This window comes from Adelges cooleyi, unplaced genomic scaffold (assembly GCF_023614345.1).
Source record: "Adelges cooleyi isolate 19-005CV unplaced genomic scaffold, UGA_ACOO_1.1 ACOO_flye_CR_arks_rails_tigmint_CR_PRNA_108, whole genome shotgun sequence".
NCBI classification, from domain to species: domain Eukaryota; kingdom Metazoa; phylum Arthropoda; class Insecta; order Hemiptera; family Adelgidae; genus Adelges; species Adelges cooleyi.
In genome coordinates this window covers 15,528,272-15,550,869 of record NW_026095761.1, presented here as the reverse complement: position 1 = coordinate 15,550,869, position 22,598 = coordinate 15,528,272, and the positions used below count along the sequence as shown (strand labels likewise).

The following is a 22,598-nucleotide window of genomic DNA, read 5'->3' as shown; positions in this document are numbered from 1 at the left end:
GTTTAACTCTTTAGTATTGTAAATATTTTATCAAACATTTTAATATGTATACATTTTTTATAATTACATATATTATCTACACATTGTATTTAAAATTAGTATTAATACGGCTTAAGTGAAAATTTATATTATTGTGGTCCCCCCTAGTATTAAATAATTAGACATTTGAGTGGTGTTCAAAATGTTATAATTTTACAAAAAATTATTATATTTTATAAGCAAGGTCTTATTTTGTAACTTACAGAAAATGCCAAACCGATAGTAAAGTTTGCATTTTTTAAGGTCCAAAAGAATAATTATTTGAATTTTTTTATGCGGTACATATAATATGTTATGTATGTATATATCATAATTGATAACATATTATTACATAAAATACATACAAGCTATTAAATTTTATAATTTTTATATACATAATATTGGTAAGTTCTTATTATAAGTACTTAACGAATTATTGTTAAATAAAAAACGTAAGTTAACAACAACAATTTCGCTGTAAAAAAAATGAATCTTTTCGAGTTCTTTTTAGTAAATAGTAAGATATAAGTTAAAATCTATAGAACTTACGTAATAAGCTAGAAAAACCTATTGCTATAAAAATGCATGACCTGGCTAGGTTTCTGTTTTTTTTTTTTGCGAAATTATTATTTTTAATATCAACTCCCGCGTAGAGGAGGATGACAAGTTTTGTGTGTTGACACACGTGCGATAAAGAATATATTGAAAAGACAAAAAAAGAATGCGAAATTTTAATGGTAAATGCTAGTTGTAAAAAAAACCCAACCAAAAACCCTTCCATGCTGTTTGAATCCGAGTACAGCTGTACTAATTGGGAGTTTTATCACGCCTCAATTCAATGGGGGTCTGATCAAGAGGGCGTGGACCAGCACTCCAAGTTTACGGCCTTTACCGTAATATAACGAACTCATCTTATTTAATATGAGAAATGCGCGGATAACGACTTTGAAAGTAATGGAAAAGGGGAGGTAGAGCAAAAGAGGAAAATACAGAGTGCTATCAATATTGATTTTTAAGCTACATTTGTAGCAAAAAAAATAATAACTCTGTAGCGATTTTGGGAAATGGTAACCATATTACAAACCACAATTACACATAACTACATTAAAACGTTGGTTAATATGTTTCTACGAAAAATAAAAATCTTTATTTCAAAATTAACAATAGCTTTTAATTCAACATCCGACTTGTGTTTATTAATTAAACAGCTACACTATTGTTAAACACACCAACTACATCGTTAATGGCCCCCGGTTTTTAAGGGTTAATTAAAAGTTATTGTATTATAATATAAATCGTTGTAACACAAATATTTGAACATTTGTAAAACAATTCAACGACGCTTAAGATTGCAAATTTCTTTTCTCTTAAAAACATTTTCGGAATTCCTACTGACTTTAATTTAAAAACTTTCGCCGGGACGATATGAGACAAATATGAATGTTATTATTTCAACATGTTAATGTTTTTGACAGTTACATAAATACGGTTTCAGTTCTTTTAATTTCAGAACCAAATGACACATGCAAATTATGTATGCGATTTGCGAATATAGTTTTACAAGTGAATACATTATTAAACTATAGTAACTCTAGTATATGTATACGATCTTACACGTTTACACTTTTCTAAGCGTGTAATCAATATAATGTAGTAATGGTATATGTTTTGAATAGTGCAATAATGATAATGCTAAAATAAATACTACACATTCTGCGTTCATATGATCATTAAATAGTCACGAATATGATTAATGGACTAAAGTGATCTCAATAAGACTGGTTTACTTCTGATAATTGTTGAGATGTGTGGAGTAATTATTAATAAATGGAAAAAAATATATGACTGCAATTGTTTACGAGAAATAATTAACAAAAATGCTCATTGGTTAACTGAACATTTATAATAAAACTTTCGTGTCACACTCACTTTCTAATTTAATTTATTTACTATTTAGTCATTGACGGGATGAAAACAAATCCAGTCTTATTGATTTCTGCGTTTTTTCATTACACACGTTCGCAAATTCAATTGCCGCCTTTCACATGATTCTTGAATGCACTCTTTGTGACACTAACTATTATAGCATCTCACCATTTACTTATAATATTTATCCGCTCCTTTTTTCCTACAGTAAATTTCCTATTTACCGATTTTATTACCGCACTGACAAGTATTTTTATTTTTTATCTAGTTCGTTTACATTTTAACATATTTTTAAAAACTTTTCTAAGAATATTACACTTCCGTAAAATGTCAAAAACTAAAGATTTCATTGCAACTAACTCTCGCTGTATTCAGTCTTTAAATTATTTTCCTTTGGTGTTTCCAGTCTCTTGGTATACTTTATACATCTTTTTATATTTTCCCTTTTCACTAATCAAAATTATAATACTCTTAAGACATCTTAAATTGAACTAAGCGGATATCATAAAGTTTGAAATACAATAAGCTGCCTGTCGAACACGTGCGGTATTACCGTTTCTACAAAGGTTAAGTATGTGAACATTGAACTTACAAAATCCCTACGATAATTTTTGTTTAAGCTTTAGCTCTAAACTAACTTTTAACTGATTTATTAAGTTTAAAAACTAGTTGTTATTATATCAAACAACAAAAGAAGCTCTAAAGTCGAGACCATTTAACTGTTTAGAAAGTTTTAACTTGCCGCAAGTGTTTTTCAAATTTTATAAAATTACTAAACAATATTATTGACAATAAAATTAAAAACTAAAATGATTAATATCTACTGGTCGGATTTTAAACTGTTATAAAGATAAAAGCCCAAATAACGCATTAGTCGGAAACTTAAATATTAATTTTAATTTAAGATAACATTTAATGAATTAAATATCTTCTTAAAAGAAAGCGCCAGAACTAATATTATTGTTACCAAAATAGTAATTTATAGTAATGGGTGCTTCTACGTGATTAATTATTCTTAAGTAAAATATTATATCATCGTATAATACTTATACATAGTATAAACATATAGTATAAACTAAATTACTAAACAAAACGTGGCCATGGTTACATATGCAATTAACATCTTTCAAACCAGTCGCGTATAAATAGTTTAACTAAAACACATCCTACAAACTAGAAGTCAGGCTAACTTTGTTATACTAAAACACTGCATAGTTATTATGTAGAAGTATAATCGATCATTTGAACAAATAATCGAATACTTAATAACTACTAGAGGTAATAAACTTATCATCCTAGATAGTTAGAAAAGTAAAATTGTTTTAACTTATGCTTAGATAAATTACATATGAGAAATGCAAACGTTTGTCCTACACGCCTTTTATACGTCGTCCCGTATACGTAGAATATAAGCATTACGTTCTTTTGTATTTTTTATTGATTTTTGAACATTAGCTGAACCGTATTATAAATAAGTTTAATAAAATGTAAACTGTATTTTACTTCACTTGAAATTCGGCTTTAAAGTTTAGTACCCACCTAAACCGTTTGACAACATGTAATATAGCCTATAGGTATATCGATAAGTTTTATTCAGAAATTGATGTATACAAGGTTGATTACAAATACCTAGAAAGACAATTTTGAATACTTCCTACATAAAAGGTAAACTATGCGAAGCTAACGTACCGGAAAGCACTCAATATACATGTAGATTATGTATTTCTAGGAACTCCAGTGGGATACGCACAAGCATAATATAACATACAAATATTACATCCTACATATATTATACACAGTATGTCCCGTGACAATAAAATGTCGATTTGACCGAAACTTTGTTTTTGTAGTCGAATTAATTTTAATTGGGTTTTATTGGTAGGTATAGTAAATATTTATTGGTTATCTATTTAAATATTAAGGGTCCTCTAAACTAGAGCAGTTATTACGGCGCGTTGTATAGGCAATTTTTCACTAAAACTTAACATTAATCTATAATTAATTGTAAACTCTTATTTTAAAACAGGTAGCACAGGTATTTATTTTGATATTACATTTTTTTCAACTTTTATTGCGCATACAGATCCTATTTTTGTACAATAAAACACATGTTTCTATTCTTTGTTCACTCTATGTTTCTAAAAATACTCCGATTTAAGTGCTCGAAAAACATAACATTTACAAGGTATTGATCGTGGCGCAAATTTAAAATTGTGATCAAAAATAGGCAAATGTAGAGGCCTATTAAATGAAAAATTAAAGGTTTTCGCAGTTTTTTGGTTGGTATTTTTAAAGAAATTTAATTGAAACATCAATTAGTTGGTGTGGATACAAAATATTGCCTGAGTAATGTTTTTAAACTCAAAATTATATTACAAACGTGCGGAAGCGATATTAATATACTGTCAAGATTTAATATTATTTTAGTCTGGCGTGTGAACAAATTATTAAAACTTCAGCGATTTAAAGTCACACTGAAGCTTACTGAGCGAGTGCTTAAATTGTAAACTACGTGTCTGCATCAAAGTGGATTACCTCCTATGTTGTTCGACTGTTTATTTAAGCAAACACACAAACTAAAATATCAATTAGCAAAAGATTAATGTTCGTTTCGGTATTGTACATATTCACTAGCAAATACACAAACGCTTCAACCACATTCAACAGATTTATTGGCCAGTACAATAAGCGGCTTACAGACTATCACGAAAATTCGTCAGCAAGCGTTTGTTGTTGGTTGTTTGCTTATACTTTGTACAAGCATGTCGCAACTGTGTCACATCACACATAGGCGTTGTTCCTAAACTGACCTCTGCTAGCAGGCTGAAGAGAGCAAAAATAATTTACGACCTCTTTACTTATCGCAAAAATAATTTCTCTGTTTGCAGACAGGTATTTATGTTTCTTTCGACTTAAATATTCAGAAAACTCCGGGGATGGGTCTTTTTTATTTTACTTTTGTTTCCATGTCAATGTGATTTATTTAACCGAACAGCAGCAGGGTCATTTACCTTCTTGCGCAAAATCTCCTGGTACCCACGTCTTGCACAAATATAGTTTTGGTTGGCATGATAATTTCTGATTACATTATTGTTGTTATAAAATTATTTTACCTATTAAATTTAATAGGTAAATAAAAAGATTTTTATATAAAAGAATTTAAGGTGTTTCTTATTTGCACGATTTCTGAATTTCAATTATGCCGCCCCCTAATCGATTAAGAAAATAAAAAATTGTCTATTCCGATCCTAACCATTCTCTGTAAGGAGGAGAAGTTTTCCGTTTAAAATACCTGCAATTTTCCTATTTTAATTTAATTATTGTACTGCAAGGGCAAATAATTGATGAGAAAAATAACCAGTACAGTGGGGTTGGGCCATAATTGGGACGGAGCATGGTGGGGACGGGGAGGTCACATGTTTAAGGAATTTTTAAATCTGAAAGTGATAAAATCACTTTCGAATAAACGCTTTGATGCAAATCAGTAGTTAGTATTTTCAAGACAGTACAGTCCAAACCAATCACAGTATAAACCAGCAAAATTAGAAAGTATTAAATTGAGGTGCTGTATTTACAAATATGAAATAAGCATCAAATCGTTTATTTGAAAGTGATGTTGTTCACTTTTATTTATAACAATTCCTATAGACCTGTGACCTCTCCGTCGCCTCTATGCTTTGATTCAATTATACCTATACTCTACTGTACTAGTCCTCTAGGATAAAATCACTATTAAATTAATGCTTTGATGCTTATTTGTAAATACAGCACCTCAATTTAATACTTTCTAACATTGCTGGTTTATACTATGCTTGGTTTGGACTGTACTGGCTTAAAAATACTAACTACTGATTTGCATCGAATATTAAATTTATTTGAAAGTGATTTTATCATTTTTAGATTTAAAAATACTTGTAAACCTGTGACCTACCCGTCCCCACTATGCCCCGAACCCACTGTACTAGTTTTTTTAATTTAAAAATTATTTTTATGAAATATGATTGCGAATTTTTCCCTGAATAAAAAAAAACATTTAGAAAATAAGGATAGCCTAAAGACTTTAAATGTCAATTATTTTTAAAACAGTATACAGATTATAATATCTAAACATTTTTATTTTTAACAGAAAAAAAATTTAATCCATTATGCTTACAGTTTAATTTGATATATTTATGTAAACATTTCCATTGAGAGCTCATATATTATGTGTAGCTGTTGTAATTTTTAGTGGTGTATTTTTACATAAAAAAAAGTTGTATTAATTAATTATAAATGTATACAACAAAATATTTAAAAAAATTGTATTTCTTCGAATACGAAATAAATATGTTTAGTTGAGTATTTAATTAAAAACAACGTGATACATATTTCGTGTTAAATTCAAATTTTAACTTTGTACCCAATACCAATGGGAGCGAACGTTAATTTATTTAGTAGGTAAACAATTCAGTGTTTACAGTGGGAAATAATTGTAACTTTTGTTAGAAACGAATAAAAGTCATACGATCGAGTATCTCATCAGTTATTATTATTTAGAGATCTTTACAAATGAAACCAGAAAAGTAATTTTCTTTGAATCTAATACAAACATGTTTAAATCATGTAAAAAATGTTTTCAAATGCAGCACGTCCAAAATAATTGTATAATACCAGATTCGCCATTTTGGAAAAAAATGACCATCTGTTTTTTTTCTTATAGGTACCTATTAATTAATATGAATGATAATCAATTCAATATTATATTAACGTATAACAATAGTCTTAAATAAAACAAAAATTAAAAGTTGGTGCATTATATTGTTTTATATAATGTTAAGTGTTTATCTTTGTATTACTTAAAGTCAATTATGGTTCCTCAATAATCTTTCGTTATCTGTAAGTTTATTGTTTGACTCTTATTCGAAATATTAGATTATTAAAAATTATTTAGAACATTAGCTGGATTTAATTATTACAACAAAACACAAAATAATAAGTATAATATTTAGGCAGATAATTTCCGAATTCAATGTGGGTATACATTATATTACAAATTTCAAAGTTAAAAATTTTCTGACGGATTGTTATTTTACACCATAAAAGTTTTAAGACTGATTATTTTAAAAATTCTACACGCCTTAGAAAGTTATGTAGAGTAAATATGTAAGAAAATTAAACAATAATTTGTCTTAAAACATTTGTGACGGATTGTGTATGTAATTTTGTAAGTACCTATTTTATATATTTCAACACATTTTGGTCTTTTTTCCAAATACAATTTTCAATATTAATATTAGGATATTAGATCCATGGTATAATTCAAGCTTTTTTTTCCACATTTATAAAATGGCACTAGGTACCACAAAGCATCTTGGAATAATATGAATAATATCATGAACCAAAAATGAAAAGCACTATAAAAATGCATTTAATAATGCAGTTAATCTATGCATTCCAGAATTCTTCAACGCGAAATGCGTTGAATTATATATAACAGAAGAAGAATTTAATATTTCTACATTCCAGTAAATGTTGACTCGATGATTAATATAAAATACAAAGCGATATCAGCAGTACTTATACAGAGATAATGACATTTGATATTAAAAATATGTCCAAGACAGTATAAATTAGTTTGCGACATTTTAAAAAATAAACACACTGTTAATGAAATAATTTGTAACAATAGCTTATAATGCTGCCTTCCTTTAGCTAATAGATTTTGATCGAGTAACCAACCAGAATTTCTAAACCGGTTTTAAAAACAGAAGCGAAATCAATAGAAACCAATTAACGGTATTGAACATAAACCAAATCGATATTATTCAAAAGCAGCTTTTAAAAATCAAACTGAAAACGATAGTGTCCTAAACTATGTGAAACAATATATATATTACTAAAATATAAAAATTAAAAATTAAATGTAACTCATGGTTAGATGATATGACAAAAAAAAATCTAGTAGTAGTAAAGTATTAGTTAGTGTTAGTAAGTTAAACCTTTAAACGTTATTTAAAAAGTATAATCAAGTAAAAACCAAGCCGATAAAAAGCTAAAACCAGTTAAAAAATCTTAGCTAAAAACAGGAGGACTAAGATAAAATATATTTATTTAATAAAATGATAAGTGTATTCGTTGACATCATTATAGCTATAAAATAAATAGCTACATTAAAAGTGTTTTTCTTAAATGGTAAAATTTAAAAACCAACTTTAAGTATTTCACCGTGTGAAAGTCGGTCGTAGATATTGATGTATGTGGCCGTTAATACCGTTGTCCCTTGGTTACAGAGAAAATTGACTTTGGAATTATATTACCGTTTTGTATAGAATAAAACTGACTCCTATAGACAAGACGAAGGTGACTTATTGAATAAAAAAAAATCCGCCATAACCTAATATCAATGCCTCCTCTGTATTATTTTTATAAATCAAAATTCAAAAATAAAAAACACAAAACCTATAGCTGTTGACGTTACGTCGCTCTCTCTACTCTTGCCTACAGACTATAATAAATATAATTGCATGGATTTAATTGAATTTCAAAGATGACGTTCTCCGTAAACAAGGTCCATTGACAAAAACGACCGAATGCTTATTTTCTTTCTAGTTTTATTTGACAGAGACTAAACGAAACTGGGTGACCCGATCACAGTATCATGCCTTTGTTGGATTGTTTAATATGTTATCAGTTTTTTTATAGTTATTACACCCGAGTTATTTTTATTGAGTAGAAAATTTATTGCGAGTTAAAATTAAAACCTCAGTTTTTTTTTGTTGGAATATTTCCTTTTTTTTTTTTTTGAAGGGAGGGGAGACGAGGGTACGAGAAGTTTTGATAACTTTTGGTCCTTTAAAATACCAATATTACATGAAAATTCTGACAAATGATGGTACTTTTTACTAATAAAAAAGTTTATAATATTATAATGTTCGAAAACTATCAATAATGCGAAAACGAAAACAATAATAATGCCTCATACACGTTGTAGTGCATATTAATTTTACTATAACGGATTATTGATTTAGGTGATAGTTTTGCGAAATGTAATTTATATCTGTATATGAGTTTGCGCTTGTAAAAACTAACCTCACGACTTAATGTAAAATATGTTACTATATAATTCAAATCGCATACGTGTCGGCACAGTATAAATACTCTTCGAGTGAAATAGAGTTGGGTGTAATAATTTTTTTGGGAAATTTGCTAAGAACGTGAAAAAATGTCTATACTTTTGAAATTATGTGTGATCGCGTGTACTGTCGTTCGATCAATCTTACCAACTGCCAGAAATCATGGAATACATTGACTGGAAGGCTAAGGATATTATAAACGAAGCGGCTGTAAACAATTGGAGCATACTGAATTACGATTTGCAGGATGGTACGTGTTACACGGATACAATTATAGAATGCATTACCACGGTGGATGTTTGTGAGAATTCGATTGATGACATAATTGGAAGCTACATTAATACAGTGCCGTACAGAAGTTCAAATAATCCTATTCCCAAAACCGAGCAACAGGCTAAAGCAGCTTTTTTTACGGCTGTTATACTGGATGAAAACAATTCAGCTGAAAAAACTCACGGGGTAAAATTAACTGATGTATTGGTTTATAACTACCGTCGCGAGGCATACTCGGAAGGCTTGGCCCGATGATGAACGCAGTGGAAAGCGCAGGTTTTTCGGTTCTACATAGAGTCTGTCAATTATTGTCTAAGTCATGGACGAGCAAGTTGACAAATAGCCAACACAGCTTTGAACAATTCAGAAGTCTGATGGTTACCATGAAGCAGATATTTCAATACGTTTTCATATCGACAAAACCCTTTTATAAGATACAATCTGCTGTGTTCGAAAAGGCAAGGGTAAAGAAAATCTTTGAAAAAGAAGACTTCGAGCCTGCGTGTAATGAGTTTACAAAGCGGTACGGTAACATGGTTGGTTATGTAAAGGTATACAATCACAATAATGATTTAAACACCTATGATGAAATGCATAGACTTATGTTGGCTGCACAAGATATATTTACCATGCAACAATTTGAAAAAAATTATATGTTTTAAAAGCTTCATTAACGACTAAATGAAAATATTTAGAAGTAACATGTTATAAAAATTAATTTTTTTATTGAAATAATATACTATTCTGACACATATTTTATAACAAATATTGTTATTTTATAGTTAGATATATTTCCTAACATATTTAACAATTATTTTTGTATTATTTGAAGTTTCAAGTTCAGGGCAGGAGGAAAGGTTTAGTAGTGTAGTATTATTTTTACCCGCGCACATTTCCCACCGCACTTCCCCTCCCATCATAACTTTTAAACTCTTATAACTTTAAAAATAGTTATCCAAAACTGGATATCGACCAGTCAAAATGTTTAGTATACTATTTTTAAAATAAAAAGTTAATGAAATGTGTGCATTACCATTTAAGTTTCAAAAGTTACTATCAAAAAAACTAATTGTAAGTTGGGAGGAGGATAAAAAGAAAACAAAAATTGTGAGAAATTGAGATCACATTGTATAAAAGTATTATGGAAAAAAAAAAAATATTAATTAAACCCAGTGAGATATTGAGTCGTTCATGATAAGTTGATCACCTTGTATATTTTTATAACGAGAGTTGTAAAAAAAATCTCCTGGCTGGTCAACCACATTGGTATTGGATTGTCTTAAATACGATTTATATAAGAACAATAAATTCAAAGTACAAAAATTATTCCTACATATTTAAAAATGAAAGGCACGTCGATTTCAAGCTATTTTTTAATACACTGTTGTGTCCTAAATTTCCAATTTGTAAAATTGTTTTTGTGGTTGTGTATTGATTTAGAGAAGTGCTTTGTGTGGACCCATATTCACATCGATACGAAACTAAAAAAATAAGGCACTAACAACAATGAAAAATAATTGTGTTTTTACACACAATAGCTTAAGGTCTTTTATATACGTACTAACGCATTTAATAGTACGAAAAATCTGGGTACATAGACCATGTTGTTTCATATTGATACGAATTTAAGGTAAATAAGACGCAAAAAAAATATTACAAACTGTGTTGTTTACACACTTTATCTTTTATTATTATAATATTATACCTACTAGCGCGTTTCATACAACGAAAATTCAGAGTACAATATAAAATCTAATACATTATGGATTGGAACTCCACATTTAGGCCTCTGGTTAACAAAGTTCTGTACACGCTAAAAAACAGTTCTACTCGTTAAAATTCCCCCCCCCCCAAAAAAAAATGTATTTTATGTTTTTTATGTATTTATTATATCACGAATCCAGTTATTAATAATTAGCTCGTCGATAACAAGTTTTGAACAAATATTTATGGAATTGTTGGCAGTTTGAGAAATTGGCTGGAGGAAAAGCTATACATTTGTCGTTATTCATAAAAATATTGATAAGTATTTACAATACGTAAAGTACTCGAATATTTTATAATACTACGAATGAAGAATATCACAATATTATAAAATATACGGATATTTTAAGCTAAAATTTGTAATCTTAAACTATAGGTGTAAGGGTACCATGTCGAAAAATAGTTCAAATATTTCGGTAAAAGCCCTAATCTTAAGACTATTATTAAAAAGGTTTAAAAAAAAAAAAAATGAATTTCGATAAAAAATAATAACTACCATATATGTGTTACATGTTGTATGCCAGATATTAAATTGTTTATATTGCAAAATTAATTACACAATTTTTGGGTTCATATAATGTAGCCTTACCACAACCGTATGACTTCCTTGGCATTTAACTTTTATAAAATGGCATTTAGTATTTTTGCATGAATACACTATAAGATCAATTAATTTATACATTTCAAAGGTATATTTTTGTTTTTAACAGCGATGTTTTATTGCTGTCGTAGCAATTACAGGTACACAAAAAAAAACCAATCACAGTTCAAACCAATTACAGTCTAAACTAGTTAAGTGTAAACTAGCACAGTCCAAAGTACAGTATATATAGGCATGCCTAATCAATGTTTTATACAAATTTCGACTCGATCCGACCGGTTTTTCAAAGCTATAGCAAACCAAAGTTGATAGTTAAAAAATCGATCAAATTTTTCTTTGGTTTTTTCCGGTTGTGAGGAATGAAGAAGATGACATTTTTACTTTTGACCCACCAAAGTACCATCTGCACACGATACGGATCTACAGAAGTGCTACATTAGTAATTCAGTTTACAGAAAAAAAGTTATCTTATCTACAGACACTAAAAAAACACATTGTTATTTAAACAAATAGCTTCTTGCTATCGCATCGAAGCTAAAAGCAAAAATATACGGAAAGTATTTAAAATAAACACACAAATAATTTTAAAATAACTAAAAGATAAAGATGATTTGAAAACTGAAGTTATTTGGATCTGTATACACTAGAGTAGTTGTAATTATTATTTACTAAAACATGGCACATTTTTATAGCAGACTTAAAATAAAGTTATTTTAATGCCAATTAGCATTAGATACATAATTTTAATTATACTTACACTCTATCGAAACTCTAAAATTATTTATTCATAATTGTTTGACTACAAGTTTTTTTTTAAATAATACATTTATAAATGTTTTTTTTTTTATATTGATAATATACTGCAGCTTTGCATTTTTCACATAATACAGAGTAAATTATGAGTTATGAATTTTAGGAATTAGGTACAGAGTGAAGATTCGCATTTTTAGACATTTCTTAGAACGGCCAAACGAGTTTATTATCAATCTAAAGTCGAATTTCTATTTTAATTTGGACTTAATATACTTTACAATGATGAAAATATTTTGATTAATATTGCAAGACCAGTACACAGAACATTTGATTAAAATTACTATTTAAAATGTGGGTAATTTAAAAACGACTGCATTACCGTAGCTCATAAAGTTGTCGTTTAAACTTTACACGTAAACGTGTTATTATAGTAGCTTGTAAAATGTTTCTCTGAATCATACGATATAATATATACATTTTAATAATAAAAACAAAATTCATAAATTAAATTTATTAAAGAAAAAATAACTTTTCTTTACAAAACTAGCTGCTACAGTTCGACGTACCTAAATTCATCTTTAGAATATTTATTTTCATGATTGACGCACGAAAAAAAAAGTAATAATATTTTACAACAGTAATATTTAGAGCTACTGAGTATATTCCCTATGGAAATTGAAAATGTCAGATACTGAATTTTTGTATAGTTTTCTTTTTTTTCATACATTCTAAAGTTTAGTGAATTACAATTTCCTTCCTTTGAGTGACTTATTAACATAATTTATTTGATACATATAGACAGAATCTATCAGAAGGGATCCAGTGTACAATATTATGAAACATCAGTTAAGAGCAGTTCCGGTTAGGACTATAACCAGAATATATTTTAGGATGGAAAATACGCAAAATAGAATTATGTTTGTGAAAAATAGACACGACACTTATTTGAAGGCATTTAGATTAACAGTCAAAATTTAACTTTGACCTCACTTTATTCAGATCAAGTTGCATGTAAACTGGTTTCCTTCTTATAAATGTCCTCCATATTTACCTACATTATGTAATATTTACACAGCCACGAACAGCGGAGATTATCAATAATTAGCAATTTCTTATTCATGTGTTTAATATAATCTAAATCACACATTAAATGTATGCCAATTTTCTTTTAAACCTTCTTGTATTTTAGGTAAACAATAGTTAACACAAATTACTATTAAACAGATACTATTATATGCTACTACTGGAGAATTATGAACCCACTACAAATACCAGTACAACCTATTGTTTAATCAATATATCATGGACGCTAGTTGCAACTTAATTTGTGTACAATAATCCACACCTCCTTTACCACACACCAACGCGTATAAGGTATATTACTAAGGTCGTAGAATTTCGACGAATAAATTTACAGCCTTTTATCGAACTTTTAATAAAGTTAAAAAACTAAAAATAAACTATTTACATTTTTTCAATGTGTATTTTGTTTATACTTAAAAATATTTTTTGTCTACATTTTATTTAGAAAAATTGATTTAAAAAATCTCAATATTTTCCATTGTAGATACTTCAATAGTTGAAGTATGAAATGAATGTAAATTCTGTCAGACCACCGGGTATACTTTAATAGATCAAGCGGCAAGGTTTATTTTTAAATACTTAACAACCGACTGTGAGGGACCTTTTGAAATGATATATTAAAAGTTAAAATAAATTACATAGGCATTACGATTTTGTAACTCGTACGTGCAATTCCGGGTAATTTCTTTTCGTTCCGGCTCATATCACGTCGAGAATATTAACTTTAGCGAGCTTTATTATGGATATCCGTTGCTAGTCGTTGCTACTTATCGCATACGGCAAACGGCCATTTCCAGTTGTTTTCCAACAGATGTTCGAAAGAAAAAGAATAACTGATTCTAAGAACATGAAAATAACTACATAAAATATCGTTTACTATATACTTGTTTTGCACGCATGTGCGCGCATAAATAATGTGCATTTATTTATTTAGTGTTTTTGTATCTTACCGCCTGTAGGTGTACAATATAATATGTTTTGCGATATACTTATAGAATAAATGCAAGCGCGTGGAATATTTTTTTTATATACATACGAGCCTCTAGTTACGGATTCTATCGAAACGCCGTATTTCTGGGAACGTACCAAACGTATCCTTTTATTAAAAAAACGAAAAAGCTAAAACCTCCGCTTTGCGTTTGAAAAAAATAACGAAGTTATCATAATAGTAAAATGTAATGCAGGTACAACAAATGAGATATTGCAGCAACGGTCAAATATTATATAAAACATTTACATTTTGTGTTTAACATATTATGTTGAGGGGTATTAGATGTTAAGGATATTATAAGGTTTGTACGTTCGTTTAAGTATATTCGCTAAATTCCAAAGGCCAAAGAGTTCCAAGAATCCCAGATGCATGCTAAATTATTATCTATATTAATCGTTTAATTTTGGATAATTCACTTATACAACAATACGGAGTTTAAATAACAAAGGTATTAGCATTATGCTCGTTTTTTTTAAATTTAAATATTCTTTAAGATAAATATCAACTTTGCGGACTGGAATTAACGCAAAACGATATTGACCTTTATCGTTGATTATAAATTTAATAATATTTATAATCAATACTTTTAATTTTTATTTACTATATTCTCAATGGCGAGAAAATTATTATTTAAAGTTAAGATGCCCATTTACTTTGTTCTGGAGGTAGATTTTAATTATATTAGTTGTTTAAGTAAGAGTCGTGGGCTTATAGCGGTAATGCTTTGCCCGATTAAACATAATACTTACCGTCTCACTGACTGCTAAATGAACACAATATTAAGGAGCTCGCGCTACTATTGTATTAACAGATTCAGTGATTCATTTTTCCCCATAATAGTAATGCGATAGGGCATCACAAGTTTATTTATTGTCGTTTTATTATATTCGCAAGAGGAATTTAAAAATCCCATTACTATGCCCATCTTAAATATTATTAGAAAATATATTTAAAACCCCTTAAAATGTGTCGGTTTAATTCAAACGCTTTAACGTTTTTTTTTTCAGTGTTCAGGCAAGGCGAAATCGGTTCCAGTTGGTACGCAGTATTGGGTGGCAGTTTGGAAGCCAAGCTAGCTCATACAGCTCAAACTACATCGTCCGGAACTGATAAGGTACATTTACTTATAGTTTTTCCAAAAACCTACTGATTGTATGATAAATAGGTACTTAATCAATTTTAAAAAATCTCAAATTATTACTCCAAAAAAAGTGTCGAATAATGTACCAGTTGTAGACGAGATACACTAGACAACTGAATGAATGTAAAATCTGGAGTTAATTGTGCTGCCTAAACCACCATCAATAGGTAATTAAATTAATGAGAAACGTCCAAATAGAACAGTAAATATATTTAATTGTTATTTTATGGTAAAATAAATTATTTATTTGTGTGCACAAATTGAGTATACCTATATATTGTGTTGTTTTTTTTATGAGATAAACGAAAAAGCTCCATACAATTTGAACGGAAGTGAAGTTATAGAGACTTTTAGGATGATGGCACATGAAATTAGGTTAAAACAAGCTGAAGCCTTGGTCTTGTGTGCTATACTCAAAAGACGTGGGCGGCATAGCAATTTACATAATGTTTGCCCGGGAATCTCTACATATTAATTTATCCAGAAATTTAACACCGTACCGTATTTACATAATATAAAGAACACGATCATTACCGACAACAGCTAAGTCTCCCAAAATGACATGGTAAAACGTAATTTGAAAACGTTTAGAGTAGCCAATATTTTCTATCTGATGTTACACAAAAAATACAAATGTATACGTCTTATCATCGCTAACGGAACAAGGATCTAAGCGGGTATTTGTTTCGATGGGTTCTACATAATAATATAAAGAAAGACATAGAATATGTTAGAATATAAAAGGGTGATATAGAATCGAAATCGCATATTAATGATCATTGATCAGCTGTTAACTGACAAAGTTTTTTTTTTAGTTAAACAATTTTGAGAAAAGTAACTTTGCCCAGCTTTTTTTTTTTTGCTTTCCTTCAACTTGTTTGTAATGTATTATATACAGGACTAGATTTGTCTAACGCAATACAGATTGCCCACATCCTTTTTTACTACATCCTTTCATCTCATTTTTAAGTTTTAATTCACCAAGCGGTTTTATCCTGACAGGGTTTGTTGAACGCCGACCCACGTTAGTCCCCTTCAATAATATCCTATAATATTATATCCTTTCTCTATACATTGCTTCCAGCTCTATGTTATTTCTTTTTTTCGTTTCCATATCCTTTACTGGCGTACTTTATTGAAACCTCTTTCGCAATATTTTCCTTTGTAATATCAAACAAGTTTCAGATACACATATTTGGTATATTATTATACTTGATAATATGCAGAAAAACGTTAACCGTTTATCGTTTTATGCTCTTTTATGACGTATAGTAAACTATTTTTCCTCGGACCAACGAAATCGAAATCACGTTATTTAAAATGATTACAAAATAAAACCGTCATGTTAAGAGGGAAAACGTCGTACGCTATAATTCGTGTTGAAGTCGTTGTATAACTTAATTTTCGCGGCGTCTTTACATACTTTATCCTATTATGAATGTTGACAACCTGAAGCTTACACACTGTGTCGGGCACGCATATGTATAGCATTTAAGTACACTACAATTAGTTTTAATAAGCGTTAGCGCAACACGCCATTAGGTATATAATATGGACCAGTGGAGCAAAAGCACTTTAAGCTTACGTGTCAAACGAATGTTTCTGTCTTGTAGACTTGAAACTGTTATTAGGCGCTCGTCATCGTCTTCGTCGTCGTTGTTGTCGTCGCCGTGATGTTAATAAACTATAAACCTGCTAGTTTTGTATAGACATTAACTTCCTTTGTCAAGGTTTTAATTTAATTTTTATAATAATGATAATAATATGATGTTATAAATATGTTTTTTTGTTTAATAATAATTTTCCCACAAACGTTGTATCGCCGACGTTTTGCGAGGACTTTGTGTATACATCTCGTTTACAATACTCGAAACGCCTCAATGCATTCACCGAATTATAAGTATGTCCTTCGCATTGTTCCGTGAAAACAAGCCGCTATACATCTCAGCTTTGGGGGGCAATTTTCCTTTTGTCGCTTTTATCCTGTTTACCGTCGTTGCCGGCCATTCTCTCGGAAAATGTGTTCCATCCGGTAAGGTACTTATTTGAATGGCCGGCTCTCACCTCTAAACATAAGTTGGAATGTAATATGCTTTCAACAGAATATTATGTTCAAGGGATAAATTATTTTACTTCGAAAATAAATAAGTGTTTTGGAACACAATGAATAAAATCGGAATGGTCACGGTGCTAACAAGTTACAATAAAGAAAACCATTTTTTTGGGGGAAATAAACTTTAATATGTGTTTAAGAACATTTTGATTTTCTCGTTGCGGTTTCTATTAATATGGCTTTTAAGTCAAGACAATTTCAATACCATATTTAAATACGGCCAACAAATAATTTTGTATAGAAAACTTTTTTCCAAAAAAATTATATACATATTAATTAAAAAATCATTATCCTTTAGAAACCTACTCAAATGGTTTTGTACAGTTTACTATTTATTCCAGAAAACCGACTATTCGAAGATACCGGAAAACTTCGGTTTATTTACCCTAATAGATCTCGTTACGACAACCGATTGCAGCTCAGGCACCGTTAAAATAATAATCACACTAGTAATTACCACTGTAATTGAAAACAAGTACCTCTGCGCAATAAAAAAATTACTTTTATATTATCACCTGGTCGTTGCTGGTTGATAATATTGTTAATATCCCTTCCGTAATTACTCGCCGGGTTTCCACTTTGTTTTAGCCTCCATTCAGGCTTCGGTGTAATCATTTTAAAATATTATGGCAAACTCGTGCCCATCAATTACTAAATACGGGAACAGGGCATACAAAATAACCTTATTATAAACCCTTGTTACTTTACTAATTGTTTTGTTTAACAGTCGATAACACAATTAATCGAAAGCTTTTAATCCTTAAACACTTTTCGGTAGGTTTTTTTCCCATTTAGGTATGTCCAGTCCCAAAAAGGCGAGAGTATATTTTACTCATATATTTATATTCTATACAGTATACAAACATGCATAGAAACAAAAGACATTTTTCTTTGTGTCTGGCTTAAAATTACGTCTAAAGTAATTGTTAAGAGCACAACAGTAGCGGCTACTAAACATTTGATCAATTTCAAGGTTAGGTAGGGTTTTAATAAACGCAACGAGATGATTTACCATATATCTATATGTATAGCATATTTTTCCGAAATTTTAATTAGCTTTATTTTTTTACAAGGTTTTAGCGGAAAACACTTTGGCTTAATTATTTTTTTACGGCATAGTTTTATTATGTATAAAAACTCAAAGGTTGCAAACTCATAAGAATACTCACGTTTATTTGATTATTTTAACAATTTTATTGGTGTTACGGACTAATCTCTGTTTTTTCCAGTGGGAGAGAATCTTAACCCCGTAAAAGATGTTAGTTCGGATTGTGCAATGGTCAGGGATAGAGAATTAGGAAAGGAAAAGAAAAATAGTTATTGAATATTATAAAAACTGCCTCATAACCACTTGAGAGAATTATACCAAGTCACATTGATCGAATGTGAACTTACTTATACGTATAATCAACAAAATTATTCTTTTTTTTTAATTAAAATACAGATATGAACATATTATCTGTAAATAAAAATGTAAATTAATTGATATGGCACCTACAGAGCGTCATATCTTCCTTAAAACTGAAAACCGTTTTAATATAAATAAATGTATTAATTTTTTTTAAATGTATTTTACAAAGTTTATTTACTGTAAGGCCATTTTAAAGTGCAATGAACATCTCGGTGTCATCGTTTGGTATAACTCTATTAAAATGTAAAATTTTTATTTAGATACAAAAAATATACTAAAAATTCAATTGCGCTGTACCGCTTTAATATTTTAAATAATTAGCAGCTTCCTTTTAAAGTATATTATGTCCTGTGGAAAAAAATACTTGAAAAATGTTTTTTAATTATTGACTTCCTGTTGAAGGTTCTGGGTACAACGTAAATCACTCGACTTATATAATAACAAAAGTAGTATACATTTATATTTTATACACATGAGATTTTGAGCGCATGAATGCGACTGAGAATGTTGTGTCAAATAATATAACAAATAATTTTGAGAATTCAGAGAATTTTGGTTTATCCAAAGTGAACTCTAGATCGCATTTGGCAATCATAAATCAAACGCAGGAAATGATTAATAATACAAAATGTTGAGCGAGTGTTTATTAAAAACCACAATGCAGCCTTTTCAAAATCTGGCGTGTGCACTGTTTATTGCATAAACTCATAAACCAATTGAAATACATTTAAAAAAATCCAAAGGCGCGTATGCGTGTAACAAAAGGCACGTGCAAAACTGCCAGTGTACCAAAGTATACACAAATCCCATCGACGAGCTGAAAACAGCGTTTTCTTTTTAGGCAAACTAATCAAAAAAAAAAAAACGTGCAAAAGTAAACAAGTACGTGTAAAAAAACAGCTGTATGATTTTCGATACAATCCACCAGAGTAACGCATCGAGGTGTATAAAATATGTTTGTTTACACAGTTCGGAATATCCTTTACATAATAATATATTTTTTGACACTTTCAAACATGGCTGTGCCATTTTTGACGTACCCGATATGTAATCGGATAGTTATCTGCAACAAACTTTTTTCGGTTATTTTAACACTGTTGGATACATACAAACAGCATTTAAGCTATCCATTGTCAACGGAAATCGACTAAATTTGGAATGCATTTATAAAATATTCAACTAACTAAACATGTTATATTAAAGTTATTATTACTTAAACTTGACAGATAACATATTATGTAAGAAGGAAGGAGCAAGTGAATAAAAGTAGTAGTTTAACGTTAAAAAAAATGTTTTTTAAACAAATCAAGTAGTATAGTATTAAAATTTAAGCTTCTAACTGCCATCTTGACCTAAATTTCCTGCAAAAATTGTTTAAATTTGATAGCCACGTAATGTTTTGATTGATTTTGAAAATCAATGCTAAAACATAATGAACGCGGCAGTCGGCAAAATATTAAAAATGCAATAGCTTTTAAAACGAATATATGCGTCATGGCTTACTAGCACGTTATTTGAATAGAATATTCAAGTAGGTATGCCTGTATAGTTTATGTGTTAAATTCCGAATGACGCGCCTTGTCGTTTCTCTCTTGATAGTGGTTGTTATCACTCAATAAAATACCGAAATGAATTGAGTGCAATGGTTTTCTTCGTGGAATACATGGCACATGTGTAGTAGACGTGCCGAGGAAACAACTGACAACATCACTCATGTAATGTCTGTGAATATTATGCATATATGTAAGAGGTTGTTATGTTTAGACAACATATCCTACGCACGTTTTAATATCCATTAAATTTTATTTAAACGTTTGAATGGCAATCACACACACACATTTAAAATGTGTTTTATACTTTTGTCGCTACATATTGTCATTGTATTGTCAAATGTATTGGAGCGCTAAGTATGAGCGCTTACACGTTAGTAAGTTGTAACGAAGTTCATTAAAATTACCAACTAGATAAAATTTATTTTTTTGATCATATTTTTTTTTGAAATCATATTTCATAATAATATCATTTTCGACATTAAGTTCCTGGGTTAGCTTGATTCAGTTTAAATACAGAAACGAATACACTTTGACAGAAATCAAGAGAAGAAAGATAGAATAAAACTTTAAAACGCAAAACTCGAGGCATATTAGTATGTAGAAAATAATATTTATTAGCTCAATCCACGTTCATTATTAATGTATACCTAACTATATAACTAGTAACTATATATGTAATTTAGTCTAAAAATACCATAACTGAATGAATTGCATGAATTATAATTTATTATTCAGCCCACGATATTCACTACGATATCCACCACGATATTTACTAAACCACTGAAACGATTTCTTCAAGAGCACGTCTATAGAACAGAAATTGTGCTTTAATTATGTACTTTACTGGTCAAAACATTTTTAAAAAAATTACCCCTTTCCCATCAAAACCGAGAAAAACACCCAAACAAATTACATATACTTCAACTTAAATATACGGCGCGTTATAACATTTTAAAAGTAACCAAATTATTTCCAAATTTGTAAGGAATATTTTTTAGTTATAGTAGTATTGATGTACACTTACAAATTAAAAAAATTCAATAACTCTTCACCCAATAAGGGGTGGAGACTGTTCCTTTATTTCATTTTTTAAGCAAAAAATATAAGGACTTAAAAGTATGAAAATTAGACTGAAGTAAGTAAAACTAGAATGGGTCCATAACATATACAATTTTCTGGAAAATCCGCAGTCAAATTTTTTTTTGTAAAGAAAAAACTACACTTTGTAAAATTACACTTTGACCGAAGTCAGTTGCGCCACTGCAACGGTAGTGATAAATTATTATCGACTTACGGAAAACCTAATTATATCCTCCCTAATACTCAAAATTATAGCTTTTATAATTTTTTTTATTTCTGCGTCTACATATTCGCACCGAAGCGTTAATTTGAACGTGATTCTATCACATTGAGTTATAATAATTCCTGCAGACGTGTGACCTCCCCCTTTCTATTATGCTCCGTCCCCGCAACGCTCTGACGCCACTGTCCTGACTTTTTATAAAAACGAATGAGTTAATTTTTTTTACTATTTATCAAGTTTTGTTGACATTTTATATGTTGTAGATTTCACAAGATATTAGTTAAAAACATTTTGTAAATTATATTGAAAAATAAAGACAATAATAAACCTAACCTATGGCCTTTCGCTCTTATTTTATTGACATCCGAATGTGTTTACGGTTTGCACCGCCGAAAGGGATGCCGATAATAAAAAGTAACAACCAGGTAAAATTATTATGTAATTCAATGTGTCGGTATTTATTAGGTCACAGTGTTATTTCGGTCAATTCCCGCAGGGAAGGGCAAAATAAATAAATTTGACCAATAATAATTCATAGCCTCTACGGGTGGTCTTG

At 29.5% G+C, this 22,598-nt stretch overlaps 1 protein-coding gene across 2 annotated transcripts in view; it reads left to right on the top strand.

The window, feature by feature from the left end:
* Positions 1 to 22,598, top strand: part of LOC126846168 (rap guanine nucleotide exchange factor 4) — a 121,957-nt gene that overhangs the window by 53,130 nt on the left and 46,229 nt on the right. For both annotated transcript variants that reach the window (XM_050585401.1, XM_050585394.1), the window contains exon 3: positions 15,529 to 15,635. In XM_050585401.1, coding sequence (XP_050441358.1) covers positions 15,529 to 15,635 — 107 coding nt within the window. The remainder of the gene's footprint in view (positions 1 to 15,528; positions 15,636 to 22,598) is intronic.